At 58.8% G+C, this 27,771-nt stretch overlaps 1 protein-coding gene, 1 long non-coding RNA gene and 15 other non-coding genes across 20 annotated transcripts in view; all 17 read right to left on the bottom strand.

The window, feature by feature from the left end:
- Positions 1 to 491: 491 nt before the first annotated feature.
- LOC126960258 (small nucleolar RNA SNORD115) lies at positions 492 to 573 on the bottom strand. Its single transcript, XR_007727825.1, has one exon. It is a non-coding gene; the product is annotated as a small nucleolar RNA SNORD115 (small nucleolar RNA).
- A 1,818-nt stretch (positions 574 to 2,391) lies between these two features.
- LOC126960251 (small nucleolar RNA SNORD115) lies at positions 2,392 to 2,473 on the bottom strand. Its single transcript, XR_007727818.1, has one exon. It is a non-coding gene; the product is annotated as a small nucleolar RNA SNORD115 (small nucleolar RNA).
- A 1,806-nt stretch (positions 2,474 to 4,279) lies between these two features.
- LOC126960287 (small nucleolar RNA SNORD115) lies at positions 4,280 to 4,360 on the bottom strand. Its single transcript, XR_007727853.1, has one exon. It is a non-coding gene; the product is annotated as a small nucleolar RNA SNORD115 (small nucleolar RNA).
- Positions 4,361 to 6,172: 1,812 nt separating this feature from the next.
- LOC126960260 (small nucleolar RNA SNORD115) lies at positions 6,173 to 6,254 on the bottom strand. Its single transcript, XR_007727827.1, has one exon. It is a non-coding gene; the product is annotated as a small nucleolar RNA SNORD115 (small nucleolar RNA).
- Positions 6,255 to 8,072: 1,818 nt separating this feature from the next.
- LOC126960261 (small nucleolar RNA SNORD115) lies at positions 8,073 to 8,154 on the bottom strand. Its single transcript, XR_007727828.1, has one exon. It is a non-coding gene; the product is annotated as a small nucleolar RNA SNORD115 (small nucleolar RNA).
- A 1,829-nt stretch (positions 8,155 to 9,983) lies between these two features.
- On the bottom strand, positions 9,984 to 10,065 carry LOC126960252 (small nucleolar RNA SNORD115). Its single transcript, XR_007727819.1, has one exon. It is a non-coding gene; the product is annotated as a small nucleolar RNA SNORD115 (small nucleolar RNA).
- A 1,796-nt stretch (positions 10,066 to 11,861) lies between these two features.
- On the bottom strand, positions 11,862 to 11,942 carry LOC126960307 (small nucleolar RNA SNORD115). The gene has a single exon (XR_007727871.1). It is a non-coding gene; the product is annotated as a small nucleolar RNA SNORD115 (small nucleolar RNA).
- Positions 11,943 to 13,759: 1,817 nt separating this feature from the next.
- Positions 13,760 to 13,840, bottom strand: LOC126960309 (small nucleolar RNA SNORD115). Its single transcript, XR_007727873.1, has one exon. It is a non-coding gene; the product is annotated as a small nucleolar RNA SNORD115 (small nucleolar RNA).
- An 821-nt stretch (positions 13,841 to 14,661) lies between these two features.
- The window catches only part of LOC126959066 (uncharacterized), a 32,362-nt gene continuing 19,252 nt past the window's right edge, over positions 14,662 to 27,771 (bottom strand). For 2 of the 4 annotated variants that reach the window (XM_050798022.1, XM_050798020.1), the window contains 2 exons: positions 20,882 to 20,924; positions 20,385 to 20,593 (listed from right to left, as the gene is read on the bottom strand). In XM_050798022.1, the coding sequence (XP_050653979.1) occupies positions 20,521 to 20,593; positions 20,882 to 20,924 (116 nt within the window). In that variant the 3' untranslated portion in view covers positions 20,385 to 20,520. Of the gene's footprint in view, positions 15,288 to 20,384; positions 20,594 to 20,881; positions 20,925 to 27,771 lie in introns of those variants that run through there. The other 2 variants (XM_050798021.1, XM_050798023.1) reach the window with 2 other exon arrangements.
- On the bottom strand, positions 15,566 to 15,646 carry LOC126960306 (small nucleolar RNA SNORD115). The gene has a single exon (XR_007727870.1). It is a non-coding gene; the product is annotated as a small nucleolar RNA SNORD115 (small nucleolar RNA).
- LOC126960295 (small nucleolar RNA SNORD115) lies at positions 17,464 to 17,544 on the bottom strand. Its single transcript, XR_007727860.1, has one exon. It is a non-coding gene; the product is annotated as a small nucleolar RNA SNORD115 (small nucleolar RNA).
- LOC126960305 (small nucleolar RNA SNORD115) lies at positions 19,353 to 19,433 on the bottom strand. The gene has a single exon (XR_007727869.1). It is a non-coding gene; the product is annotated as a small nucleolar RNA SNORD115 (small nucleolar RNA).
- Positions 21,159 to 21,239, bottom strand: LOC126960296 (small nucleolar RNA SNORD115). The gene has a single exon (XR_007727861.1). It is a non-coding gene; the product is annotated as a small nucleolar RNA SNORD115 (small nucleolar RNA).
- On the bottom strand, positions 21,364 to 27,532 carry LOC126959067 (uncharacterized). The gene is made up of 5 exons (XR_007727460.1): positions 26,972 to 27,532; positions 26,547 to 26,590; positions 23,194 to 23,315; positions 22,769 to 22,812; positions 21,364 to 21,424 (listed from the first exon to the last, which is right to left on the bottom strand). It is a non-coding gene; the product is annotated as an uncharacterized LOC126959067 (long non-coding RNA).
- On the bottom strand, positions 23,058 to 23,138 carry LOC126960297 (small nucleolar RNA SNORD115). The gene has a single exon (XR_007727862.1). It is a non-coding gene; the product is annotated as a small nucleolar RNA SNORD115 (small nucleolar RNA).
- On the bottom strand, positions 24,937 to 25,017 carry LOC126960298 (small nucleolar RNA SNORD115). Its single transcript, XR_007727863.1, has one exon. It is a non-coding gene; the product is annotated as a small nucleolar RNA SNORD115 (small nucleolar RNA).
- On the bottom strand, positions 26,836 to 26,916 carry LOC126960299 (small nucleolar RNA SNORD115). Its single transcript, XR_007727864.1, has one exon. It is a non-coding gene; the product is annotated as a small nucleolar RNA SNORD115 (small nucleolar RNA).

Below are 27,771 nucleotides of genomic sequence, written 5' to 3' on the forward strand. Positions count from 1 at the left end.
CACCCCTGTGAGGCATCAGGGAAGGCATGGTCTTGGGTCTGATTCCCAAGTAAGCCAGCCTCTTGCAGAAACCATCTCTCCCCAGTGGGGATTCATGTCGGCTCCCTGAGGAAACTCTTCTTTCTCAAGCGCTGACCCTCAGTGACACCATGTGGCCTGGCTCATGGCCCACGATGCCAGCAGAATGCACTCACCTATGTGCGTCAATGTCAGCGGGCCCACCTGGGCTGAAGAGCTCACTGAAATACAGAAGACACAAGAGGAGAACAGGGGCTCAGGAAGGACCCAGCAAGAAGCCCTACCCCGGGGAACCGGAGAGCCAACACCAAGCCCACAGAGGGAGCCTGGGCTGCCTCAGGTAGAAATGCAGAGACAGGGTAGAGCTCCCCCAAGATGCTGTTCAGGGCCTGGATTTCTCCAGTCCAAAATACAGAGCCCCTGACAGGGACCTAGAAATCCCAGCATCCTCTTCCAAAATTCTCACCTAGGCTGGGCCTCAGCGTAATCCTATTGAGCATGATTTTTAAGTCATCACCTCTCTTCAGAACAATATAAGGTTCTCATCATTGACCCAACCCAGGGCACCACTCCCCCCAACCCATGCATGCATCCATTGGGACCCAGATGTGCTCACCACAGCTTTGTGCAGGAGACCAGGGCACCAGGAAGGGCCTGAGCTTCAGTTCACCAGGGGCCGAGCACCTGGCTGAGGGACACTGTCCCAGGGCCAGTGGGCCTCATGCAATTCTTCCTCCAGTGTCACCATCTGGAGGGGTGGGGGACAGTTGTCCAAACACGGCCTCACGCCTCCATGCAGGAAAGTGGGCAGGGCATGCTGGCTCACAGATGGTCTCCCTCCCTGGACTCAATACATGGGATTCATGTAAAACAGTGACGGTTATGCCTGCAAGGAAACCTTGGCCCTCCCTGCCCCTGATCCCTGGAAGGAAAGGGTAGGCAGGTCATGGGATTCTAGCAAGACGCCCAGGCTTCACCCTACTGTAGGATCCTGGAGCACCTCCACTGCCCACACCAGCTCCCCCACATGACCTGGCCACACTTGGACCACTGGGCAAGGCCAGGGCCACCAACCAGCTCATGGCAAACCAAGGAGGCTGGACTGGATGCCATGTTCAGCTGCAGAACTGGCAGGCACATAGCCTGCCCCTGGATGTGGAAGGCACCTGTCCAGGCACCCTCTATAAGCCTACACCAGAAATCGCATCCTGGAGTCCCAGGGCCACGTGCCTTCTCTGGTGGGTCCCCATTCATGTACCACGTACTTCCCATACACAGAGCCAGGCCACACTCGGCCAATCAAGGGGCACATGGTATCTTCTCCTTTCCTTTGGCTCAAGACTCCACCACCCTGTAGGTGACCCCATGTCTCAGAAGCAGCCTGGGCAGCAAATTGCTAGCACAGGTCTCTTGACAGTGGACCTTCCACCACAGGATGCCACCCTTCCAGCCACTCCACTTTGGGGAGGGGTGACCTCCAATGGGACGCAGGCTGCACCCTTGGCCCACGATTCCCAGGGCCAACCACCAGGTGCCGGCCAGAGCTCACCCTTGACCCAACCCTAGTGAGGCCGCACCACCCCCACCAGCCTCAAGGAGGCACCAGTGGGATGGCCCATTGCTCAACAGGGTCTGCCCCATTCTGGGCCCAGAGTATGGCTCAACCCTTGAGTCTTCACGGCCTGACTCTGTAAGCCCGATCACCCACACCCAACCCCCTGCAAGCCTCGGGGAGAAAGAGCTGCTGTATAAGACTCCTGGCCCCAGAGACCCTGTGGATGCCCTCATGTGACCTGGGCAGTCCTCCAGACCTGACCTGTGCACCAAGTCTCAGCTGAGATCTGCACTGCATTGGGTTGAAGGAACCCTCTCCTGCCTGAACCTCTGTTACTCCTGCAGGGTTTCAGGGAAGGCATCTTTCTTGGGATCGATTTCCAAGGAAGCCACCCTCCTGGAGAAACTATCTGTCCCTGGTGGGGATATAGGTCGGCTCCCTGAGGAAACCCTCGTGGCCTGAAGGGTGACCCTCAGTGGACCCCCATGGCCTGGCTCATGGGCCATGACCCCAGCAGGATCCACTCACCTATGCCGCTCAAGGCCAGGGGCTCACCTGGGCAGAAGAGTTCACTGAAAGACACAGGGGAGAACGGGGGCTCAGGGAGGAGCCACCAACCTGCCCCAGCCCATGGGAGCCAGAGTGCCAACACCAAGCCCGCATGAGGAGCCTGGGCTGCCACACAGAGGAGCACAGAGACAGGGTTGGGCACCCCTAAGGTGCTCTTCAGGGCCTCAAGGACTCCAGCCCGAAATACAGTGGCCCTGCCAGGGGACCTTGGGATCCCAGCATCCTCTTCCAAAATTCTCACCTAGGCTGGGCCTCAGCGTAATCCTATTGAGCATGATTTTTAAGTCATCACCTCTCTTCAGGACAATATAAGGTTCTCATCATTGACCCAACTCAGGGCACCACCTCCCCACACATGCATCCAGTGGGACCCGGATGTGCTCACCACAGCTCAGTGCAGGAGACCAGAGCGACAGGAAAGGTCTGAGCTTCAGCGCTCCAGGGGCTGGGCACCTGACTGTCGACCACTCGCCCTGCGACAGCGGGCCCAACGAAAGTTTTCCTCTGGTCTCACCATCTAGGGGACAGGAGGTGGACCTGTGTCCAAATGGAACCTCACGCCTACAAGCGGGAAGGGAGTGGGGGATGCCAGCTCACGACTGCTCTCCCACCATGGACCCATGTGATGGGATCCATGTGAAACACTGATGTGTCATGGATGCAGGGGAACCTTGGCCCTCCCCACGACTGAACCCTGGAAGGACAGGGCAGGTGGGTCACTGGACTCAGGCAAGACGCCCTAGCTACGCCCTATTGCAGGCACATTGAGCACCTCCACTGCCCACGCTAGCTGCCTCTCACAATTCCAGGGCTGTATTGGCCCCTGGGGTGCAGGCCAGGGCCACCTACCCTCTCACAGGCAACCAAGGAGGTTGGCCCGGATGCCATGAACTGCCAATCTGGCAGTTGCATAGTCTGCCCGTGTGTGTGGAGGGTGAGAACCCAGGCCCCGCTCCATAACACACCGGAAATCGCAGCCTGGGGCCCCAGGGCCTCGTGTGTTCTCTGGTGAGTCCCCATCCATGGCCACACAACACCTCCCACACACAGAGCGGGGCCACACTCAGTCAATCAGGGGACACCTGGTATCTTCTCCTTTACTTGGACCCAAGATCCCACCCCCCTAGAGGTGACCCCATGGCTCTGATGCAGCCTGGACCACAAATTTCCAGGACTGGTCCTTCCACAGCAGGTCTCCCCACCTCAGGAGGACAGCCTTCCTGTCACTGCCGACAAAGAAGGGGTGACCCCCAGTGGGACATGGACTGTACCCTTGGCCCAAAGCCACCAATTCCAGGCCGGAATGTAGCACCCTCAGGTGCCAGCTAGAGCTAGTCCTGACACACCCTTAGGGAAAGAGTGCCGCCCTACACTTGGCTCAAAGAGGCACCACTGGGATGGCCCATAGCTTAATAGGGTCGGTCCCACTCAGGGCTATAGGTTTGGAGAGATCCTTGCAAATCCGAAGCCCAACCCCATGGGCAGAATCGCACACACCTCTCCAAGGTCAGAGGGCCCCTGCAAGACCCCCTTGGCACCCCAGAGCCCTTGTGGCCACCCGCATGTGGCCTGGTTGTCCTAGAGGCCTGACCTGAGCCTGAGTCTTAGCGGGGCACTGCCCCGCATGGGGCTGAGGGAACCCTTTACTGTCTGGACCACTGTAACCCCTGCAGGGCTTCAGGGAAGGTATCCTCCTTGGGTCTGATTCCCAAGGAAGCCGCCCGTCTGGAGAACCCATTCCAAGTGGGTATTCAGGACAGCTCCTGAGAAAATTCTTGCGGCTGAAGGCTGATGCTCAGCAACCCCACACAGCCTGGCTTATGGGCCATGACCCCAGCAGGATCCACTCACCGATGCTGGTCAATGCCAGGGGGTCTGCTAGGCAGAAGAGCTCACTGAAAGACACAGGGGAGAATGGGGGCTCAGGAAGGAGCTGCCAAAGTACCCTGCCCCCAGGTAAGGGGAGGGCCGACACCAAGCCCACATAGTGAGCCTGGCTGCCTCACGGAGGAGCGCAGAGACAGGGTTGGGCACCCTCCAGATGCCCTCAGAGCCTCCAGGTCTCCAGCCCAAAATACAGTGCTCCTGCCGGGGAACTTGTAATTCCCAGAATCCTCCAAAATTCTCACCCAGGCTGGGCCTCAGCGTAATCCTATTGAGCATGATTTTTAAGTCATCACCTCTCTTCAGACAATATAAGGTTCTCATCATCGACCCAACCCAGGGCACCCCCTCCCGACACATGCATCCAGTGGGACCCTAATGTGCTCACCAAGTTCAATGCAGGAGACCAGGGCCCAGTAGGGCGCAAGCTTCAGATCACCAGGGGCTGGGCACCTGGCTGATGGCCACTGGCCTGGGGCTAGCAGGCGCAATGCAAGTCTTCCTCTCTGGTCACCATCTGGAGGGACAGGGGACAGGTATCCAAACAGGGCCTCATGCCTCCATGCGGGAAAGCAGGGAGTGGGGGCTGGCTCACACATGTTCTCCCTCCACGGACCCATGTGATGGCATCCATATGAGATAATGATGGTCATGGACCCAGGGAACCCTTGGTCCTCTCCACCACTGAACCCTTGAAGGACAAGGTAGGCAGGTCACGGGGCTTGGGTAAGATGCCCAGGCTGTGCTGTACAGCAGGCCCCTGGAGCACCTTCACCGCTCACAGTGGCTCCACTGCACGACTCTAGACCACAACAGAACCCTAGGGCAGGGACCAAGGCCGCCAACCAGCTCACAGCCAACCAAGGAGGCTGGCCCGGAAGCCAGGCGCTGCTGCCAACCTGGCAGTCCCACAGCCTGCCCCTGTGTGTGGAGAATGCCTGCCCAGGATCCTTCTCCAAGCGCACACCAGAAATCGTAGCCTGGGTCCAGGGCCACGTGCTTTGTCTGCTGGGTCCTCATCCACACCCCAGACACCTGCCAAACACAGAGCTGGGCCACACTCAGCCAATCAGGAGCCACGTGGTACCCTCTCCTTTCCTTGGACCCAAGACCCCGCCGCCCTGGAAGTGACCCCATGGCTCAGAAGCAGCCTGGGCCACAAATTCCTGGGACAGGTCCCTCATGAGGGTGCCTTCCAACCTCGGGATGCGACCCTTCCAGTCACTTACCTCGAAGAAGGGGTGACCCCCAGCAGCAGGCGGGCTGCACCCTTGACCCAAAGCCCATGAGTCCCAGGGCCGGCCTGCAGCACCACAAAGCACCAGCCATGGCTCAGCCTTGACTCAACCAGTTGAAGCTGAACCGCCACCCACCAGGCTCAAGAAGGAGCTACTGGCGTGGCCCATTGCTCAACAGGGTCATTCACATTCAGGGCCATGAGTGGGGCACGATCCTTGAATCTCCGCAGCCCCATCCCATGGGCCCGATCGCCCACCCATTTCCAGGGACGGCGAGCCCCCGAGTGATCCCCGTGGCACCCCAGAGCCTCTGCTGTCCCGCTCATTTGTCCTGGGCAGCCCTCGAGGACAAACTCGCAAACTGAGTGTCAGCTTGGAGCTGCCCTGCATGAGACTGAAGGAACCCTTTCCAGACTGGACCACTGTCACCCCTGCAGGGCTTCAGGGAAGGCATGGTATTGGGTCTGATTCCCCAGAAAGCTGCTTTCCTAGAGGACAAACCCATCTCTCCACAGGTGGGGATTAAGGTCCCTGAGGAAAACCTCCTGCCTGAAGGCTAATACTTGGTGACTCCATGCAGCCTGGCACATGGCCCACGACCCCAGCAGGATCCACTCACCTATGCTGGTCAATGCCAGGGTGCCCGCCTGGGTGGAAGAACTCACTAAAAGACACAGGGGAGAATGGCGGTCAGGGAGGAGCCGCCCACGTGCGTCGCTCCTGGGGAACAGGAGGGCTATCACCAAGCCCACACAGGGAGCCAGGACTGCCTCATGGAGGAGCACAGAGACAGGGTTGGGCCCCCCAGATGCCCTTCAGGGCTTCCAGGTCTCCAGCCCAAAATACAATGGCTCTTCCAGGGAACCTCGGGATCCCAGTGTCCTCTTCCAAAACCCTCACCTAGACTGGGCCTCAGCGTAATCCTATTGAGCATGATTTTTAAGTCATCACCTCTCTTCAGGACAATATAAGGTTCTCATCATCGACCCAACTCAGGGCACCACCTCCCAGTGCATGCATCCAGCAGGACCCGGATGTGCTCACCACAGCTCAGTGCAGGACACCAGGGTGCCAGGAAGTGTTGAATGTTCAGTGCACCAGGGGCTGGACACCTAGCTGATGGACACTGGCCTGGGGCCATTGGGCCCAATTCAAGTCTTCCTCCAGCCTCAACATCTGGGGAAACAGGAGTAGGACAGGCATCCAAACACAACCTCACGCCTCCATGGGGGCAGAAGGTGGGGTGTGGCGGCTCAGGGATGCTCACCCTCCATGGACCCATGTGATGGGATCCATGCAGACCACTGGCTCGTCTCGGACACAGGGCACCCAATGCTCTCTCAACACTGAACCCTGGAAAGACAGGGCAGGCGGGTCACTGGGCTTGGGCAAGAAGATCCGGTTGTGTCCTACTACAGGTCCCATGAGCACCTCCACTGCCCATGCCAGCTTCCCTGCACGACCCCAGGATCATGCCAGAACTACTGGGCACAGACTAGGGCCATCAACCAGCTCACAGCCAACCAAGGAGGCTGGCCCAGATGCCAGGTGCCACTGCAAAGCTGGCAGTCACATAGCCTGCCCCTGTGCATTGTGGGCACCCACCCAGGCACCCTATCCCAGCATGAAATGGAAATCGCAACCTGGGGTCCCAGGGCCACATGCTTTCTCTGGTGGGTCCCCATCCATGCCCCACGCACCTCCTAAACACAGAGCAGGGCCACACTCGGCTAATCGGGGGACACATGGTGACTTCTCCTTTCCTTGGGTCCATGACCCGCTAACCTGGAGGTGACCCCGTGGCTCAGAAGCAGCATGGGCAGCATATTCCAGGGGTAAGACCCTTGACAGCAGGCCTTCCACCTCAGGAGGCCACCCTTCCTGACTCTTGCCAACAGGGAAGGGGTCATTTCCAGCCACAGGGAAGGGGAGATCCCCAGCAGGACGTGGACTGACCCTTTGGCCTAAAGCTGACGAGTCCATGGCTGAACTGTAGCACCACCAGGCACTGGCGAGAGCTCAGCCTTGACCCAAACCTAGGGAAATAGCACCGCCCCCTCCAGGCCCAAACAGGTTCCATGGGATGGCACACAGATCAACAGGGTCGGTCCCATTCAGGGCAATAAGTCCTGTGCGATCCTTAAATCTCTGCAGCTCAACTCCATGGGCCCTATGCCCACCTTTCTCCAGGGATGGGGAGCTCCTGTATGACCCCATGGTGTCCCGAAGCCCCTGTGGCCTCCCTCATGTGGCCTGGTCAGTCCTCAAGGCCAGACCAGTGCACCGAGACTCAGCTGGGAGCTGCCCTGCTTGAGACTGAAGGAACCCTTTCCTGCCTGGACCATCGTCATCCCCGCAGTGCTGCAGGGAAGGCATCCTACTTGGGTCCGATTCCCAAAAAATCAGCCCTCCTGGAGGACCAATCCACCCTTCCCTGGTGCGGATTCAGGTTGGTTGCCTGTGGAAACCTTCCTGTTTCAAAAGCTGACCCTCGGTGACCCCACGCTGCCTGACTGATAACCCATGACCCCAGCAGGACCACTCACCTATGCTGGTCAGTGCCTGGGGGCTGCACCTGGGTGGAAGAGCTCACTGAAAGACACAAGGGAGAATGGGGGCTGTCAGAACCGGAGCACCGACACCAAGCCCACACGGGGAGCCTGGGCTGCCTCACAGAGGAGCACAGAGAAGGGGTCGGATCCCCATGAGATTCCATTCAGGGCCTCAAGGTCTCTAGCCCAAAATACACTGGCCATTCCGGGGAACTCCGGATCCCAGCATCTTCTTCCAAAATTCTCACCTAGGCTGGGCCTCAGCGTAATCCTATTGAGCATGATTTTTAAGTCATCACCTCTCTTCAGGACAATATAAGGTTCTCATCATCGACCCAACCCAGGGCACCGCCCCCAGGGCACCGCCCCCCAACCGCCCGCCACTCATGCATCCAGTGGGGCACAGATGGGCTCACCGCAGCTCAGTGCAGCAGACCAGGGTGCCAGGAAGGGCCTGAGCTTCAGCTCACCAGGGGCTGAGCACCTGGCTGAGAGACACTGGGCCAGAGCCAGCAGGCCCAATGTAAGTCTTCCTCTGGGGTCACCATCTGGAGGGGTGGGGGACAGGTGTCCAAACAGAGCCTCATGTCTCCATGCAGGAAAGTGGGCAGGGTGGGGCTGGCTCACACATGCTCTTCCTCCATGGACTCATGAGATGAGATCCATGTAAAACCGTGATGGTCACAAACGCAAGGAACCCTTGGCCACTGAACCCTGGAATGACAGGGCAGGCAGGTCACAGGGTTGGAGCAAAACGCCCAGGCTGCACCCTACTGCGGGACCCTGGAGAACCTCCACTGCCCACGCAAAATCCCCTGCTCGACTCTGGGCTGCACCGGGACCACTGGGCAGGGCCATGGCCACCAACCAGCTCACAACAAACCAAGGAGGCTGGCCTGGATGCCATGTGCCACTGCAGACCTGGTAGTTACGTGGCCTGCCCCTGGGCATGAAATGAACCCATCCAGGCACCCTCTATAAGCTCACATCAGAAATTGCATCCTGGGTCCCCAGGGCCACGTGCCTTCTCTGGGAGGTCCCCATTCATGCACCGCACACCTCCCAAACACAGAGCTGGGCCATGCTCGGCCAATCAGAGGCCATGTGATGTCCTCTCCTTCCCTTCAGCTCAAGACCCACCACCCTGGAGGTGACTCCATGGCTCAGAAGTAGCCTGGGCATCAAATTGCTGGGACAGGACCCTTAACAGTAGGCCTTCCACCACAGCATGCCACCCTTCCAGCTATTCCACTTCAGGTAGCGGTGACCTCCAATGGGACTCAGGCTGCACCCTTGGCCCAAAGCCCATGATTCCCAGGGCCAACCACCAGGTGCTGGCCAGAGCTCAGTCTTGACCCAAACCCACTGAGGCCACACCGCCCCTACCATGCTCAAGGAGGCACCACTGGGATGCCCCATTGCTCCACAGGTAAGTCCCATCAGGGCCATGGGTTGGGCCCAGTCCTTGAATCTTCATGGCCTGACTCCATAAGCTCGATCACCCACACCCTACCCCGCTGCAAGACTCAGGGACAGAGAGCTCCTGCATAACACCTGTGGCCCCCGGAGACCCAGTGGACCCCATCATGTGGCCTTGGAAGTGCTCCAGGCCTAAGCCGTGCCCCAAGTCTCAGGAGCTGCACTGCATTGGGTTGAAGGAACCCTCTCCTGCCTGGACCTCCGTTACCCCTGCAGGGTTTCAGGGAAGGCGTCCTTCTGGGATCAGTTTCCAAGGAAGCCTCCCTCCTGGAGAAACCAGCCATCCCTGGTGGGGATTCAGGTCAGCTCCCTAAGGAAACCCTCATGGCCTGAAGGGTGACCCTCAGCAATCCCCTGCAGCCTGGCTCATGGCCCGTAACCCCAGCAAGATCCACTCACCTATGCTGCTCAAGGCCAGGGGCTCACCTGGGCAGAAGAGCTCACTGAAAGACAGAGGAGAAAAGGGGCTCAGGGAGGAGCCTCCAATGTGCCCTGCCCCCAGGGAACCAGAGGGCCAACACCAAGCCTGCACAAGCAGCCTGGGCTGCCACACAGAGGAGAGTAGAGACAGGGTTGGGCATCCCGGAGGTGTCCTTCAGGGCCTCAAGGACTCCAGCCCAAAATACAGTGGCCCTGCCAGGGGACCTTGGGATCCCAGCATCCTCTTCCAAAATTCTCACCTAGGCTGGGCCTCAGCGTAATCCTATTGAGCATGATTTTTAAGTCATCACCTCTCTTCAGGACAATATAAGGTTCTCATCATTGACCCAACTCAGGGGACCCCCCTCCCCACGCATGCATCCAGTGGGACCCGGATGTGCTCACCACAGCTCAGTGCAGGAGACCAGGGCACCAGGAAGGGCCTGAGCTTCAGTGCACTGGGGGCTGGGGACCTGAGGGATGACTACTCGCCACAGGACAGTGCGCCCAACGAAAGTTTTCCTCTGGTCTCACCATCTGGCGGACAGGATGTGTTCATGTGTCCAAATGGAACCTCACGCCTCCACATGGGAAGGGGGTGGGAGGTGCCAGCTCATGATTGCTCTCCCACCATGGACCCATGTAATAGCATCCATGTGAAACACTGACATGTCATGGACGTGGGGGAACCTTGGCCCTCCCCACCACTGAACCCTGGAAGGACAGGGCAGGCAGGTCACTGGGCTCAGGCAAGACATCCTGGCTATCTGCAGGCACCTTGAGAACTCCACTGCCCACTCCACTTGCTTCGCATGACCCCAGGGCTGTACTGGCCCCCTGGGTGTAGGCCAGGGCCACCTACCATCTCATAGCCAACTAAGGAGGCTGGCCTGCATACCATGCACCTCTGCCCATCTGGCAGTTGCATAGTCTGCCCCTGTGCGTGGAGGGCAAGTACCCAGGCCCCACTCCACACCACACCAGAAATTGCAGCCTGGGGACCCAGGGCCTCGTGTGTTCTCTGATACATCCCCATCCATGCCTCACACAACACCTCCCATACACAGAGCGGGGCCACACTCAGCCAATCGGGGAATGCATGGTGTCTTCTTCTCCTTTCCTTGACCCCACCACCCTGTAGGTGGCCCCGTAGCTCAGAAGCAGCCTGGACAGGTCCTTCCACAGCAGGCCTTCCCACCTCAGGAGGACCCCTTCCCACTACTTGCCCACAAGCAAGGTATGACCCCCAGTGGGACACGGGCTGTATGCTTGGCCCAAAGCCCACGAGTCCCAAGGCCAGACTGCAGTACCATCATGGGGTCACTGGAGCTAGCCTTGACCCAACCTCATGGAAACAGCGCCACCCCACACTTGGCTCAAAGATGCACCACTGGGATGGCCCATAGCTTAATAGGGTCACTCCCATTCCGGGCCATGGGTTTAGAGAGACCCTTGAAAATCAGAAGCCTGACCCCGTGGACCAAATCACACACACACCTCTCCAAGGTCGGAGAGCCCCTGCAAGACCCCCTTGGTACCCCAGAGCCCTTCTGGTTCCCCTCATGTGGCCTGGCCATCCTAGAGGCCTGACGTGAGCACCGAGTCTCAGCTGGGTGCTGCCCTGCATGGGGTTGAGGAAACCCTTTACTGCCTGGACCAATGCAACCCCTGCAGGGCTTCAGGGAAGGTACCTCCTTGGGTCCAATTCCTAAGAAAGCTGCCTTCCTGGAGAACCCATCCCAGGTGGGGACACACTTCAGCTAATGAGGAAACCCTTGCAGTGCATCTGAAGACTGATGCTCGGAAACCCCACACAGCCTGGCTCATGGGCCATGACCCCAGCAGGATCTACTCACCTATGCTGGTCAATGCCAGGGGGTCTGCTGGGCAGAAGAGCTCACTGAAAGACACAGGGGAGAATGGGGGCTTAGGAAGGAGCCACCAAAGTGCCACGCACCTGCGTGACAGGAGCGCTGACACCAAGCCCACATAGTAAGCCTGGGCTGCCTCACGGAGGAGTGCAGAGACAGGGTTGGGCACCCTCCAGATGCCCTCAGAGCCTCCAGGTCTGCAGCCCAAAATACAGTGGTCCTGCCAGGGAACTCGTAATTCCCAGCATCCTCTTCCAAAATTCTCCCCTAGGCTGAGCCTCAGCGTAATCCTATTGAGCATGATTTTTATGTCATCACCTCTCTTCAGACAATATACGGTTCTCATCATCGACCCAACCCAGGGCACCCGCCTACCCACACACATATCCAGCAGGACCGAGATATGCTCACCAAGCTCAATGCAGGAGACCAGGGCCCAGGAGGGCCTGAGCTTCAGTGCAACAGGGGTTGGTCAACTGGCTCACGGCCGCTGGCCTGGGGCCAGCGGGCAGAATGCAAGTCTTCCTCTGGGGTCACCATCTGGAGGGACAGGGGATAGGTGTCCAAACAGGGCTTCACGCCTCTGTTTGGGAAAGGGAGGAAGGTGTGCTGGCTCACACATGCTCTCCCTCCATGGACCCATGTGATGGGATCTATATGAAATAATGACAATCATGGACCCAGGGAACCCTTGGCCCTCTCTGCCACCAAACTCTCAAAGGACAGGGTAGGCGAGTCACTGGGTTCAGGCAAGATGCCCAGGCTGTGCCATACAGCAGCCCCTGTGACACCTCCACTGCCCATGCTGGCTCCACTACACGACTCTGGACCACAACAGAACCCCTGGGCAGGTTCCAAGGTCATCAACCAGCTTACGGCCAACTAAGGAGGCTGGCCTGGATGCCAGGCACTGCTGTCGACTGGCAGTCCCACAGCCTGCCCCGGTACAGGGAGGACACCAGCTCAGGCTCCCTCTCCAAGCACGCACCAGCAATCGCAGCCTGGGGTCAAGCGCCACGTGCTTTCTCTGGGGGGTCCTCACACACACCCAAGACCCCAGTCAAACACAGAGCTGGGCCACACTTGGCCAATCAGTAGCTACACAGTGCCCTCTCCTTTCCTTGGGCCCAAGACCCCACCATCCTGGAGGTGACCTCATGGCTCAGGAGCAGCCTGGGCCACAAATTCCCAGGACAGGTCCCTCAGGAGGGGGCCTTCCAATCTGGGGACGTGACCCTTTCCATCAATGACATCGAATAAGGGGTGATACCCAGCAGCAGGCGGGCTGCATCCTTGACCCAAAGCCCATGAGTCCCAGGGTCGGCCTACAGCACGACAAAGCACCAGCCATGGCTCAGCCTTGACCCAACCAGTTCAAGCCGAGTCGTCACCCACCAGGCTCATGGAGGCGCCACTGGGGTGGCCCATTGCTCAACAGGGTCATTCGCATTTAGTGCTATGAGTGGGGTGTGATCCTTGAATCTCCACAACCTGACCCCATGGGCCTGATTGCCCACCCCTCTCTGGGGAGGGAGAGTCCCTGTGTCATCCCTGTGCCACCCCAGAGCCTCTGCTGTCCTGCTCATTTGTCTTGGGCAGTCTTTGAGGAAAGACTTGCACACCAAGTGTCAGCTGAGAGCTGCCCTGCATGAGACTGAAGGAACCCTTTCCAGACTGGACCACTGTCACCCCTGCAGGGCTTCAGGGAAGGCATCGTCTTGGGTCTGATTCCCCAGGAAGCCACCCTCCTGGAGGACAAACCCATCTCTCCACAGTGGAAATTCAGGTCGACTCCCTGAGGAAAACCTCCTGCCTGAAGGCTAATAGTTGGTGACCCCACGCAGCCTGACTCATCACCCATGATGCCACCAGGACCCACTCACCTATGCTGGTCACTGCCAGGGGGTCTGCTGGGCAGAAGGGCTCACTGAAAGACACAGGGGAGAATGGGGGCTCAGGAAGGAGCCACCAAAGTACCCTGACCCCAGGTAAGGGGAGGGCTGACACCAAGCCCACATAGTGAGCCTGGGCTGCCTCACGGAGGAGCGCAGAGACAGGGTTGGGCACCCTCTACATGCCCTCAGAGCCTCCAGGTCTCCAGCCCAAAATACAGTGGACCTCACAGGGAACTCATGTTTCCCAGCATCCTCTTCCAAAATTCTCACCCAGGCTGGTCCTCAGCGTAATCCTATTGAGCATGATTTTTATGTCATCACCTCTCTTCAGACAATATAAGGTTCTCATCATCGACCCAACCCAGGGCACCCCCTCCCCACACACCTATCCAGAAGGACCAAGATGTGCTCACCAAGCTCAATGCAGGAGACCAGGACCCAGGAGGGCCTGAGCTTCAGCTCAACAGGGGTTTGGCAACTGGCCACTGGCCTGGGTCCAGTGGGCACAACGCAAGTCTTCCTCTGGGGTCACCATCTGGAGGGACAGGGGACAGATGTCAAAATGGGGCTTCAGGCCTCTGTGCGGGAAAGTGAGGAGGGGGTGCTGGGGCTCACATGCTCTCCCTCCATGGACCCATGTGATGGGATCTATATGAAATAATGAGAGTCATGGACCCAGGGAACCCTTGGCCCTCTCTGCCACCAAACCCTCAAAGGACAGAGGAGGCGAGAGACTGGGTTCAGGCAAGATGCCCAGGCTGTGCCATACAGCAGCCCCTGCAGCACCTCCACTGCTTATGGTGGCTCCACTGTATGACTCTGGACCACAACAGAACCCCTGGGCAGGGTCCAAGGTCACCAACCAGCTCACGGCCAACTAAGGAGGCTGGCCCGGATGCCAGGCACTGCCGCTGACCTGGCAGTCCCACAGCCTGCCCCAGTACAGGGAGGACACCCACCCAGGCTCCCTCTCCAAGCACCCACCAGCAATCGCAGCCTGGGGTCAAGCGCCACGTGCTTTCTCTGGGGAGTCCTCACACACACCCAAGACCCCTGTCAAACACAGAGCTGGACCACACTTGGCCAATCAGGAGCCACATGGTGCCCCCTCCTTTCCTTGGGCCCAAGACCCTTCCACCCTGGAGGTGACCCCATGGCTGAGAAGCAGCCTGGGCAACAAATTCCTGGAGCAGGTCCCTTATGAGGGGGCCTTCAAACCTCTGGACGCAACCCATCCCACCATTGACCTCGAAGAAAGGGTGACCCCCAGCAGCAGGCGGGCTGCACCCTTGACCCAAAGCCCATGATCCCAGGGCCAGCCTGGAGCACCATGAAGCACCAGCCATGTCTCAGCTTTGACCCAACCAGTTGAAGCCAAGCTGCCACCCACCAGGTTCCAGGAAGCGCCACTGGGGTCGCCCATTGCTCCACAGGGTCATTCGCATTCAGGGCCATGAGTGGGGTGTGATCCTTGAATCTCCACAGCCTGACCCCATGGGCCCAACTGCCCACCCCTCTCTGGGGAAGGGACAGACTCACACACCATGTGTCAGCTGGGAGCTGCCCTGCATGAGGCTACAGGAACCCTTTCCAGACTGGACCACTCTCACCCCTGCAGGGCTCAGGGAAGGCATCGTCTTGGGTCTGATCCCCCAGGAAGCTGCCTTCCTAGAGGACAAACCCATCTCGCCACAGTGGAAATTCAGGTCAACTCCCTGAGGAAACTCTCCTGCCTGAAGGCTAATACTTGGTAACCCCACACGCAGCCTGACTCATCACCCATGATGCCGCCAGGATCCACTCACCTATGCTGGTCACTGCCAGGGGGTCTGCTGGGCAGAAGAGCTCACTGAAAGACACAGGGAAGAATGGGAGCTCAGGAAGGAGCCACCAAAGTGCCCCGCACCTGGGTAACAGGAGTGCTCACATAGTGAGCCTGGGCTGCCTCACGGAGGAGTGCAGAGACAGGGTTGGGCACCCTCCAGATGCCCTCAGAGCCTCCAGGTCTGCAGCCCAAAATACAGTGGATCTCACGGGGGACTCATGTTTCCCAGCGTCCTCTTCCAAAATTCTCCCCTAGGCTGGGCCTCAGCGTAATCCTATTGAGCATGATTTTTATGTCGTCACCTCTCTTCAGACAATAAAAGGTTCTCATCATCGACCCAACCCAGGGCACCCGCCTACCCACACACATATCCAGCAGGACCGAGATGTGCTCACCAAGCTCAATGCAGGAGACCAGGGCCCAGGAGGGCCTGAGCTTCAGCGCAACAGGGGTTGGGCAACTGGCTCACGGCCGCTGGCCCGGGGCCAGCGGGCACAATACAAGTCTTCCTCTGGGGTCACCATCTGGAGGGACAGGGGATAGGTGTCCAAACAGGGCTTCACGCCTCTGTTTGGGAAAGGGAGGAAGGTGTGCTGGCTCACACATGCTCTCCCTCCATGGACCCATGTGATGGGATCTATATGAAATAACGACAATCATGGACCCAGGGAACCCTTCGCCCTCTCCGCCACCAAACTCTCAAAGGACAGGGTAGGCGAGTCACTGGGTTCAGGCAAGATGCCCAGGCTGTGCCACACAGCAGCCCCTGTGACACCTCCACTGCCCATGCTGGCTCCACTACACGACTCTGGACCACAACAGAACCCCTGGGCAGGTTCCAAGGTCATCAACCAGCTTACGGCCAACTAAGGAGGCTGGCCTGGATGCCAGGCACTGCTGTCGACCTGGCAGTCCCACAGCCTGCCCCTGTACAGGGAGGACACCAACTCAGGCTCCCTCTCCAAGCACGCACCAGCAATCTCAGCCTGGGGTCAAGCGCCACGTGCTTTCTCTGGGGGGTCCTCACACACACCCCAGACCCCTGTCAAAAACAGAGCTGGGCCACACTTGGCCAATCAGGAGCTACATAGTGCCCTCTCCTTTCCTTGGGCCTAAGACCCCACCATCCTGGAGGTGACCCCATGGCTCAGGAGCAGCCTGGGCCACAAATTCCCAGGACAGGTCCCTCATGAGGGGGCCTTCCAACCTGGGGACATGACCGTTCCCACCACTGACCTTGAATAAGGGTGACCCCCAGCAGCAGGCGGGCTGCATCCTTGACCCAAAGCCCATGAGTCCCAGGGTTGGACTACAGCACGACAAAGCACCCGCCATGGCTCAGCCTTGACCCAACCAGTTGAAGCCGAGTCGCCACCCACCAGGCTCATGGAGGCGACACTGGTGTGGCCCATTGCTCAACAGGGTCATTCCCATTTAGGGCCATGAGTGGGGCGTGATCCTTGAATCTCCACAACCTGACCCCATGGGCCTGATTGCCCACCCCTCTCTGGGGAGGGAGAGTCCCCATGTGATCCCTGTGCCACCCCAGAGCGTCTGCTGTCCTGCTCATTTGTCTTGGGCAGTCTTCAAGGAAAGACTTGCACACGAAGTGTCAGCTGGGAGCTGCCCTGCATGAGACTGAAGGAACCCTTTCCAGACTGGACCACTGTCACCCCTGCAGGGCTTCAGGGAAGGCATCGTCTTGGGTCTGATTCCCCAGAAAGCCACCCTCCTGGAGGACAAACCCATCTCTCCACAGTGGAAATTCAGGTCGACTCCCCGAGGAAAGCCTCCTGCCTGAAGGCTAATAGTTGGTGACCCCACGCAGCCTGACTCATCACCCATGATGCCACCAGGACCCACTCACCTATGCTGGTCACTGCCAGGGGGTCTGCTGGGCAGAAGAGCTCACTGAAAGACACAGGGGAGAATGGGAGCTCAGGAAGGAGCCACCAAAGTGCCCTGCCCCCAGGTAAGGGGAGGGCTGACACCAAGCCCACATAGTGAGCCTGGGCTGCCTCACGGAGGAGTGCAGAGACAGGGTTGGGCACCCTCCAGATGCCCTCAGAGCCTCCAGGTCTCCAGCCCAAAATACAGTGGACCTCACAGGGAACTCATGTTTCCCAGCATCCTCTTCCAAAATTCTCACCCAGGCTGGGCCTCAGCGTAATCCTATTGAGCATGATTTTTATGTCATCACCTCTCTTCAGACAATATAAGGTTCTCATCATCGACCCAACCCAGGGCACCCCCTCCCCACACACCAATCCAAAGGACCAAGATGTGCTCACCAAGCTCAATGCAGGAGACCAGGACCCAGGAGGGCCTGAGCTTCAGCTCAACAGGGGTTTGGCAACTGGCCACTGGCCTGGGTCCAGTGGGCACAACGCAAGTCTTCCTCTGGGGTCACTATCTGGAGGGACAGGGGACAGACGTCGAAATGGGGCTTCATGCCTCTGTGCGGGAACGTGAGGAGGGGGTGCTGGGGCTCACATGCTCTCCCTCCATGGACCCATGTGATGGGATCTATATGAAATAATGAGAGTCATGGACCCAGGGAACCCTTGGCCCTCTCTGCCACCAAACCCTCAAAGGACAGAGGAGGCGAGAGACTGGGTTCAGGCAAGATGCCCAGGCTGTGCCATACAGCAGCCCCTGCAGCACCTCCACTGCTTATGGTGGCTCCACTGCATGACTCTGGACCACAACAGAACCCCTGGGCAGGGTCCAAGGTCACCAACCACCTCAAGGCCAACCAAGGAGGCTGGCCCGGATGCCAGGCACTGCCGCTGACCTGGCAGTCCCACAGCCTGCCCCAGTACAGGGAGGACACCCACCCAGGCTCCCTCTCCAAGCACGCACCAGCAATCGCAGCCTGGGGTCAAGCGCCACGTGCTTTCTCTGGGGGGTCCTCACACACACCCCAGACCCCTGTCAAAAACAGAGCTGGGCCACACTTGGCCAATCAGGAGCTACATAGTGCCCTCTCCTTTCCTTGGGCCCAAGACCCCACCATCCTGGAGGTGACCTCATGGCTCAGGAGCAGCCTGGGCCACAAATTCCCAGGACAGGTCCCTCAGGAGGGGGCTTTCCAATCTGGGGACGTGACCCTTCCCACCAATGACCTCGAATAAGGGGTGACCCCCAGCAGCAGGCGGGCTGCATCCTTGACCCAAAGCCCATGAGTCCCAGGGTCGGCCTACAGCACGACAAAGCACCAGCCATGGCTCAGCCTTGACCCAACCAGTTCAAGCCGAGTCGCCACCCACCAGGCTCATGGAGGCGCCACTGGGGTGGCCCATTGCTCAACAGGGTCATTCGCATTTAGTGCCATGAGTGGGGCGTGATCCTTGAATCTCCACAACCTGACCCCATGGGCCTGATTGCCCACCCCTCTCTGGGGAGGGAGAGTCCCCGTGTGATCCCTGTGCCATCCCAGAGCCTCTGCTGTCCTGCTCATTTGTCTTGGGCAGTCTTCAAGGAAAGACTTGCACATCAAGTGTCAGCTGGGAGCTGCCCTGCGTGAGACTGAAGGAACCCTTTCCAGACTGGAACACTGTCACCCCTGTAGGGCTTCAGGGAAGGCACCGTCTTGGGTCTGATTCCCCAGGAAGCCACCCTCCTGGAGGACAAACCCATCTCTCCACAGTAGAAATTCAGGTCGACTCCCCGAGGAAAACCTCCTGCCTGAAGGCTAACACTTGGTGACCCCACGCAGCCTGACTCATCACCCATGATGCCACCAGGACCCACTCACCTATGCTGGTCACTGCAGGGGGTCTGCTGGGCAGAAGGGCTCACTGAAAGACACAGGGGAGAATGGGGGCTCAGGAAGGAGCCACCAAAGTACCCTGCCCCCAGGTAAGGGGATGGCTGACACCAAGCCCACATGGTGAGCCTGGGCTGCTTCACGGAGGAGTGCAGAGACAGTGTTGGGCATCCTCTAGATGCCCTCAGAGCCTCCAGGTCTCCAGCCCAAAATACAGAGGACCTCACAGGGAACTCATGTTTCCCAGCATCCTCTTCCAAAATTCTCACCCAGGCTGGGCCTCAGCGTAATCCTATTGAGCATGATTTTTATGTCATCACCTCTCTTCAGACAATATAAGGTTCTCATCATCAACCCAACCCAGGGCACCCCCTCCCCACACACCTATCCAGAAGGACCAAGATGTGCTCACCAAGCTCAATGCAGGAGACCAGGACCCATTAGGGCCTGAGCTTCAGCTCAACAGGGGTTTGGCAACTGGCCACTGGCCTGGGTCCAGTGGGCACAACGCAAGTCTTCCTCTGGGGTCACCATCTGGAGGGACAGGGGACAGATGTCGAAATGGGGCTTCATGCCTCTGTGCGGGAACGTGAGGAGGGGGTGCTGGGGCTCACATGCTCTCCCTCCATGGACCCATGTGATGGGATCTATATGAAATAATGAGAGTCATGGACCCAGGGAACCCTTGGCCCTCTCTGCCACCAAACCCTCAAAGGACAGAGGAGGCGAGAGACTGGGTTCAGGCAAGATGCCCAGGCTGTGCCATACAGCAGCCCCTGCAGCACCTCCACTGCTTATGGTGGCTCCACTGCATGACTCTGGACCACAACAGAACCCCTGGGCAGGGTCCAAGGTCACCAACCAGCTCAAGGCCAACCAAGGAGGCTGGCCCGGATGCCAGGCACTGCCGCTGACCTGGCAGTCCCACAGCCTGCCCCAGTACAGGGAGGACACCCACCCAGGCTCCCTCTCCAAGCACGCACCAGCAATTGCAGCCTGGGGCCCAGGGCCACATGCTTTCTCTGCTGGGTCCTCATCCACATCCCAGACCCCTGTCAAACACAGAGCTGGACCACACTTGGCCAATCAGGAGCCACATGGTGCTCCCTCCCTTCCTTAGGCCCAAGACCCTGCCACCCTGGAGGTGACCCCATGGCTCAGAAGCAGCCTGGGCAACAAATTCCTGGGACAGGTCCCTTATGAGGGGGCCTTCAAACCTCTGGACGCAACCCATCCCACCACTGACCTCGAAGAAAGGGTGACCCCCAGCAGCAGGCGGGCTGCACCCTTGATCCAAAGCCCATGATCCCAGGGCCAGCCTGGAGCACCATGAAGCACCAGCCATGTCTCAGCTTTGACCCAACCAGTTGAAGCCAAGCTGCCACCCACCAGGTTCCAGGAAGCGCCACTGGGGTCGCCCATTGCTCCACAGGGTCATTCGCATTCAGGGCCATGAGTGGGGTGTGATCCTTGAATCTCCACAGCCTGACCCCATGGGCCCAACTGCCCACCCCTCTCTGGGGAAGGGACAGACTCACACACCATGTGTCAGCTGGGAGCTGCCCTGCATGAGGCTAAAGGAACCCTTTCCAAACTGGACCACTCTCACCCCTGCAGGGCTTCAGGGAAGGCATCGTCCTGGGTCTGATCCCCCAGGAAGCTGCCTTCCTAGAGGACAAACCCATCTCGCCACAGTGGAAATTCAGGTCAACTCCCTGAGGAAACCCTCCTGCCTGAAGGCTAATACTTGGTAACCCCACACGCAGCCTGACTCATCGCCCATGATGCTGCCAGGATCCACTCACCTATGCTGGTCAATGCCAAGAGTCTGCTGGGCAGAAGAGCTCACTGAAAGACACAGGGGAGAATGGGAGCTCAGGAAGGAGCCACCAAAGTGCCCCGCACCTGGGTAACAGGAGTGCTCACATAGTGAGCCTGGGCTGCCTCACTGAGGAGTGCAGAGACAGGGTTGGGCACCCTCCAGATGCCCTCAGAGCCTCCAGGTCTGCAGCCCAAAACACAGTGGATCTCACGGGGAACTCATGTTTCCCAGGATCCTCTTCCAAAATTCTCCCCTAGGCTGGGCCTCAGCGTAATCCTATTGAGCATGATTTTTATGTCATCACCTCTCTTCAGACAATATAAGGTTCTCATCATCGACCCAACCCAGGGCACCCGCCTACCCACACACGTATCCAGCAGGACCGAGATGTGCTCACCAAGCTCAATGCAGGAGACCAGGGCCCAGGAGGGCCTGAGCTTCGGCGCAACAGGGGTTGGTCAACTGGCTCACGGCCACTGGCCTGGGGCCAGCGGGCAAAATGCAAGTCTTCCTCTGGGGTCACCATCTGGAGGGACAGGGGATAGGTGTCCAAACAGGGCTTCACGCCTCTGTTTGGGAAAGGGAGGAAGGTGTGCTGGCTCACACATGCTCTCCTTCCATGGACCTATGTGATGGGATCTATATGAAATAATGACAATCATGGACCCAGGGAACCCTTGGCCCTCTCTGCCACCAAACTCTCAAAGGACAGGGTAGGCGAGTCACTGGGTTCAGGCAAGATGCCCAGGCTGTGCCATACAGCAGCCCCTGTGACACCTCCACTGCCCATGCTGGCTCCACTACACGACTCTGGACCACAACAGAACCCCTGGGCAGGTTCCAAGGTCATCAACCAGCTTACGGCCAACTAAGGAGGCTGGCCTGGATGCCAGGCACTGCTGTCGACCTGGCAGTCCCACAGCCTGCCCCTGTACAGGGAGGACACCAACTCAGGCTCCCTCTCCAAGCACGCACCAGCAATCTCAGCCTGGGGTCAAGCGCCACGTGCTTTCTCTGGGGGGTCCTCACACACACCCCAGACCCCTGTCAAAAACAGAGCTGGGCCACACTTGGCCAATCAGGAGCTACATAGTGCCCTCTCCTTTCCTTGGGCCCAAGACCCCACCATCCTGGAGGTGACCCCATGGCTCAGGAGCAGCCTGGGCCACAAATTCCCAGGACAGGTCCCTCATGAGGGGGCCTTCCAACCTGGGGACATGACCGTTCCCACCAGTGACCTCGAATAAGGGGTGACCCCCAGCAGCAGGCGGGCTGCATCCTTGACCCAAAGCCCATGAGTCCCAGGGTCGGCCTACAGCACGACAAAGCACCAGCCATGGCTCAGCCTTGACCCAACCAGTTCAAGCCGAGTCGCCACCCACCAGGCTCATGGAGGCGCCACTGGGGTGGCCCATTGCTCAACAGGGTCATTCGCATTTAGTGCCATGAGTGGGGCGTGATCCTTGAATCTCCACAACCTGACCCCATGGGCCTGATTGCCCACCCCTCTCTGGGGAGGGAGAGTCCCCGTGTGATCCCTGTGCCATCCCAGAGCCTCTGCTGTCCTGCTCATTTGTCTTGGGCAGTCTTCAAGGAAAGACTTGCACACGAAGTGTCAGCTGGGAGCTGCCCTGCATGAGACTGAAGGAACCCTTTCCAGACTGGACCACTGTCACCCCTGCAGGGCTTCAGGGAAGGCATCGTCTTGGGTCTGATTCCCCAGAAAGCCACCCTCCTGGAGGACAAACCCATCTCTCCACATTGGAAATTCAGGTCGACTCCCCGAGGAAAGCCTCCTGCCTGAAGGCTAATACTTGGTGAACCCATGCAGCCTGACTCATCACCCATAATGCCACCAGGACCCACTCACCTATGCTGGTCACTGCCAGGGGGTCTGCTGGGCAGAAGGGCTCACTGAAAGACACAGGGGAGAACGGGAGCTCAGGAAGGAGCCACCAAAGTACCCTGCCCCCAGGTAAGGGGAGGGCTGACACCAAGCCCACATAGTGAGCCAGGGCTGCTTCACGGAGGAGCGCAGAGACAGGGTTGGGCACCCTCTAGATGCCCTCAGAGCCTCCAGGTCTCCAGCCCAAAATACAGTGGACCTCACAGGGAACTCATGTTTCCCAGCATCCTCTTCCAAAATTCTCACCCAGGCTGGGCCTCAGCGTAATCCTATTGAGCATGATTTTTATGTCATCACCTCTCTTCAGACAATATAAGGTTCTCATCATCGACCCAACCCAGGGCACCCCCTCCCCACACACCTATCCAGCAGGACCAAGATGTGCTCACCAAGCTCAATGCAGGAGACCAGGACCCAGGAGGGCCTGAGCTTCAGCTCAACAGGGGTTTGGCAACTGGCCACTGGCCTAGGTCCAGTGGGCACAACGCAAGTCTTCCTCTGGGGTCACCATCTGGAGGGACAGGGGACAGACGTCGAAATGGGGCTTCATGCCTCTGTGCGGGAACGTGAGGAGGGGGTGCTGGGACTCACATGCTCTCCCTCCATGGACCCATGTGATGGGATCTATATGAAATAATGACAGTCATGCACCCAGGGAACCCTTGGCCCTCTCTGCCACCAAACCCTCAAAGGACAGAGGAGGCGAGAGACTGGGTTCAGGCAAGGTGCCCAGGCTGTGCCATACAGCAGCCCCTGCAGCACCTCCACTGCTTATGGTGGCTCCACTGCATGACTCTGGACCACAACAGAACCCCTGGGCAGGGTCCAAGGTCACCAACCAGCTCAAGGCCAACCAAGGAGGCTGGCCCGGATGCCAGGCACTGCCGCTGACCTGGTAGTCCCACAGCCTGCCCCAGTACAGGGAGGACACCCACCCAGGCTCCCTCTCCAAGCACGCACCAGAAATCGCAGCCTGGGGCCCAGGGCCACATGCTTTCTCTGCTGGGTCCTCATCCACATCCCAGACCCCTGTCAAACACAGAGCTGGACCACACTTGGCCAATCAGGAGCCACATGGTGCCCCCTCCTTTCCTTGGGCCCAAGACCCTGCCACCCTGGAGGTGACCCCATGGCTCAGAAGCAGTCTGGGCAACAAATTCCTGGGACAGGTCCCTCATGAGGGGGCCTTCCAACCTGGGGACGCAACCCTTCCCACCATTGACCTCGAAGAAAGGGTGACCCCCAGCAGCAGGCGGGCTGCACCCTTGACCCAAAGCCCATAATCCCAGGGCCAGCCCGGAGCACCATGAAGCACCAGCCATGGCTCAGCCTTGACCCAACCAGTTGAAGCCGAGTCGCCACCCACCAGGCTCATGGAGGCGCCACTGGGGTGGCCCATTGCTCAACAGGGTCATTCGCATTTAGTGCCATGAGTGGGGTGTGATCCTTGAATCTCCACAACCTGACCCCATGGGCCTGATTGCCCACCCCTCTCTGGGGAGGGAGAGTCCCCGTGTGATCCCTGTGCCACCCCAGAGCCTCTGCTGTCCCGCTAATTTTCTTGGGCAGTCTTCAAGGAAAGACTTGCACACGAAGTGTCAGCTGGGAGCTGCCCTGCATGAGACTGAAGGAACTCTTTCCAGATTGGACCACTGTCACCCCTGCAGGGCTTCAGGGAAGGCATCGTCTTGGGTCTGATCCCCCAGGAAGCTGCCTTCCTAGAGGACAAACCCATCTCGCCACAGTGAAAATTCAGGTCAACTCCCTGAGGAAACCCTCCTGCCTGAAGGCTAATACTTGGTAACCCCACACGCAGCCTGACTCATCGCCCATGATGCCGCCAGGATCCACTCACCTATGCTGGTCAATGCCAAGAGTCTGCTAGGCAGAAGAGCTCACTGAAAGACACAGGGGAGAATGGAAGCTCAGGAAGGAGCCACCAAAGTGCCCCGCACCTGAGTAACAGGAGTGCTCACATAGTGAGCCTGGGCTGCCTCACAGAGGAGTGCAGAGACAGGGTTGGGCACCCTCCAGATGCCCTCAGAGCCTCCAGGTCTGCAGCCCAAAATACAGTGGACCTCACAGGGAACTCATGTTTTCCAGTGTCGTCTTCCAAAATTCTCCCCTAGGCTGGGCCTCAGCGTAATCCTATTGAGCATGATTTTTATGTCATCACCTCTCTTCAGACAATATAAGGTTCTCATCATCGACCCAACCCAGGGCACCCGCCTACCCACATACGTATCCAGCAGGACCGAGATGTGCTCACCAAGCTCAATGCAGGAGACCAGGGCCCAGGAGGGCCTGAGCTTCGGCGCAACAGGGGTTGGTCAACTGGCTCACGGCCACTGGCCTGGGGCCAGCGGGCACAATGCAAGTCTTCCTCTGGGGTCACCATCTGGAGGGACAGGGGATAGGTGTCCAAACAGGGCTTCACGCCTCTGTTTGGGAAAGGGAGGAAGGTGTGCTGGCTCACACATGCTCTCCTTCCATGGACCCATGTGATGGGATCTATATGAAATAATGACAATCATGGACCCAGGGAACCCTTGGCCCTCTCTGCCACCAAACTCTCAAAGGACAGGGTAGGCGAGTCACTGGGTTCAGGCAAGATGCCCAGGCTGTGCCATACAGCAGCCCCTGTGACACATCCACTGCCCATGCTGGCTCCACTGCATTACTCTGGACCACAACAGAACCCCTGGGCAGGGTCCAAGGTCATCAACCAGCTTACGGCCAACTAAGGAGGCTGGCCTGGATGCCAGGCACTGCTGTCGACCTGGCAGTCCCACAGCCTGCCCCGGTACAGGGAGGACACCAGCTCAGGCTCCCTCTCCAAGCACGCACCAGCAATCTCAGCCTGGGGTCAAGCGCCACGTGCTTTCTCTGGGGGGTCCTCACACACACCCAAGACCCCTGTCAAACACAAAGCTGGTTCACACTTGGCCAATCAGGAGCTACATAGTGCCCTCTCCTTTCCTTGGGCCCAAGACCCCACCATCCTGGAGGTGACCCCATGGCTCAGGAGCAGCCTGGGCCACAAATTCCCAGGACAGGTCCCTCATGAGGGGGCCTTCCAACCTGGGGATGTGACCCTTCCCACCAGTGACCTCGAATAAGGGGTGACCCCCAGCAGCAGGCGGGCTGCATCCTTGACCCAAAGCCCATGAGTCCCAGGGTCGGCCTACAGCACGACAAAGCACCAGCCATGGCTCAGCCTTGACCCAACCAGTTGAAGCCGAGTCGCCACCCACCAGACTCATGGAGGTGCCACTGGGGTGGCCCATTGCTCAACAGGGTCATTCGCATTTAGTGCCATGAGTGGGGTGTGATCCTTCAATCTCCACAACCTGACCCCATGGGCCTGATTGCCCACCCCTCTCTGGGGAGGGAGAGTCCCTGTGTCATCCCTGTGCCACCCCAGAGCCTCTGCTGTCCTGCTCATTTGTCTTGGGCAGGCTTTGAGGAAAGACTTGCACACGAAGTGTCAGCTGGGAGCTGCCCTGCATGAGACTGAAGGAACCCTTTCCAGACTGGACCACTGTCACCCCTGCAGGGCTTCAGGGAAGGCATCGTCTTGGGTCTGATTCCCCAGGAAGCCACCCTCCTGGAGGACAAACCCATCTCTCCACATTGGAAATTCAGGTCGACTCCCTGAGGAAAACCTCCTGCCTGAAGGCTAATAGTTGGTGACCCCACGCAGCCTGACTCATCACCCATGATGCCACCAGGACCCACTCACCTATGCTGGTCACTGCCAGGGCGTCTGCTGGGCAGAAGAGCTCACTGAAAGACACAGGGGAGAATGGGGGCTCAGGAAGGAGCCACCAAAGTGCCCTGCCCCCAGGTAAGGGGAGGGCTGACACCAAGCCCACATAGTGAGCCTGAGCTGCCTCACGGAGGAGCGCAGAGACAGGGTTGGGCACCCTCTAGATGCCCTCAGAGCCTCCAGGTCTCCAGCCCAAAATACAGTGGACCTCACAGGGAACTCATGTTTCCCAGCATCCTCTTCCAAAATTCTCACCCAGGCTGGGCCTCAGCGTAATCCTATTGAGCATGATTTTTATGTCATCACCTCTCTTCAGACAATATAAGGTTCTCATCATCGACCCAACCCAGGGCACCCCCTCCCCACACACGTATCCAGCAGGACCAAGATGCGCTCACCAAGCTCAATGCAGGAGACCAGGACCCATTAGGGCCTGAGCTTCAGCTCAACAGGGGTTTGGCAACTGGCCACTGGCCTGGGTCCAGTGGGCACAACGCAAGTCTTCCTCTGGGGTCACCATCTGGAGGGACAGGGGACAGATGTCGAAATGGGGCTTCATGCCTCTGTGCGGGAACGTGAGGAGGGGGTGCTGGGGCTCACATGCTCTCCCTCCATGGACCCATGTGATGGGATCTATATGAAATAATGACAGTCATGCACCCAGGGAACCCTTGGCCCTCTCTGCCACCAAACCCTCAAAGGACAGAGGAGGCGAGAGACTGGGTTCAGGCAAGATGCCCAGGCTGTGCCATACAGCAGCCCCTGCAGCACCTCCACTGCTTATGGTGGCTCCACTGCATGACTCTGGACCACAACAGAACCCCTGGGCAGGGTCCAAGGTCACCAACCAGCTCAAGGCCAACCAAGGAGGCTGGCCCGGATGCCAGGCACTGCCGCTGACCTGGCAGTCCCACAGCCTGCCCCAGTACAGGGAGGACACCCACCCAGGCTCCCTCTCCAAGCACGCACCAGAAATCGCAGCCTGGGGCCCAGGGCCACATGCTTTCTCTGCTGGGTCCTCATCCACATCCCAGACCCCTGTCAAACACAGAGCTGGACCACACTTGGCCAATCAGGAGCCACATGGTGCCCCCTCCTTTCCTTGGGCCCAAGACCCTGCCACCTTGGAGGTGACCCCATGGCTCAGAAGCAGCCTGGGCAACAAATTCCTGGGACAGGTCCCTTATGCGGGGGCCTT

The sequence above is a fragment of the Macaca thibetana genome, chromosome 7, assembly GCF_024542745.1.
Source record: "Macaca thibetana thibetana isolate TM-01 chromosome 7, ASM2454274v1, whole genome shotgun sequence".
NCBI lineage: Eukaryota > Metazoa > Chordata > Mammalia > Primates > Cercopithecidae > Macaca > Macaca thibetana.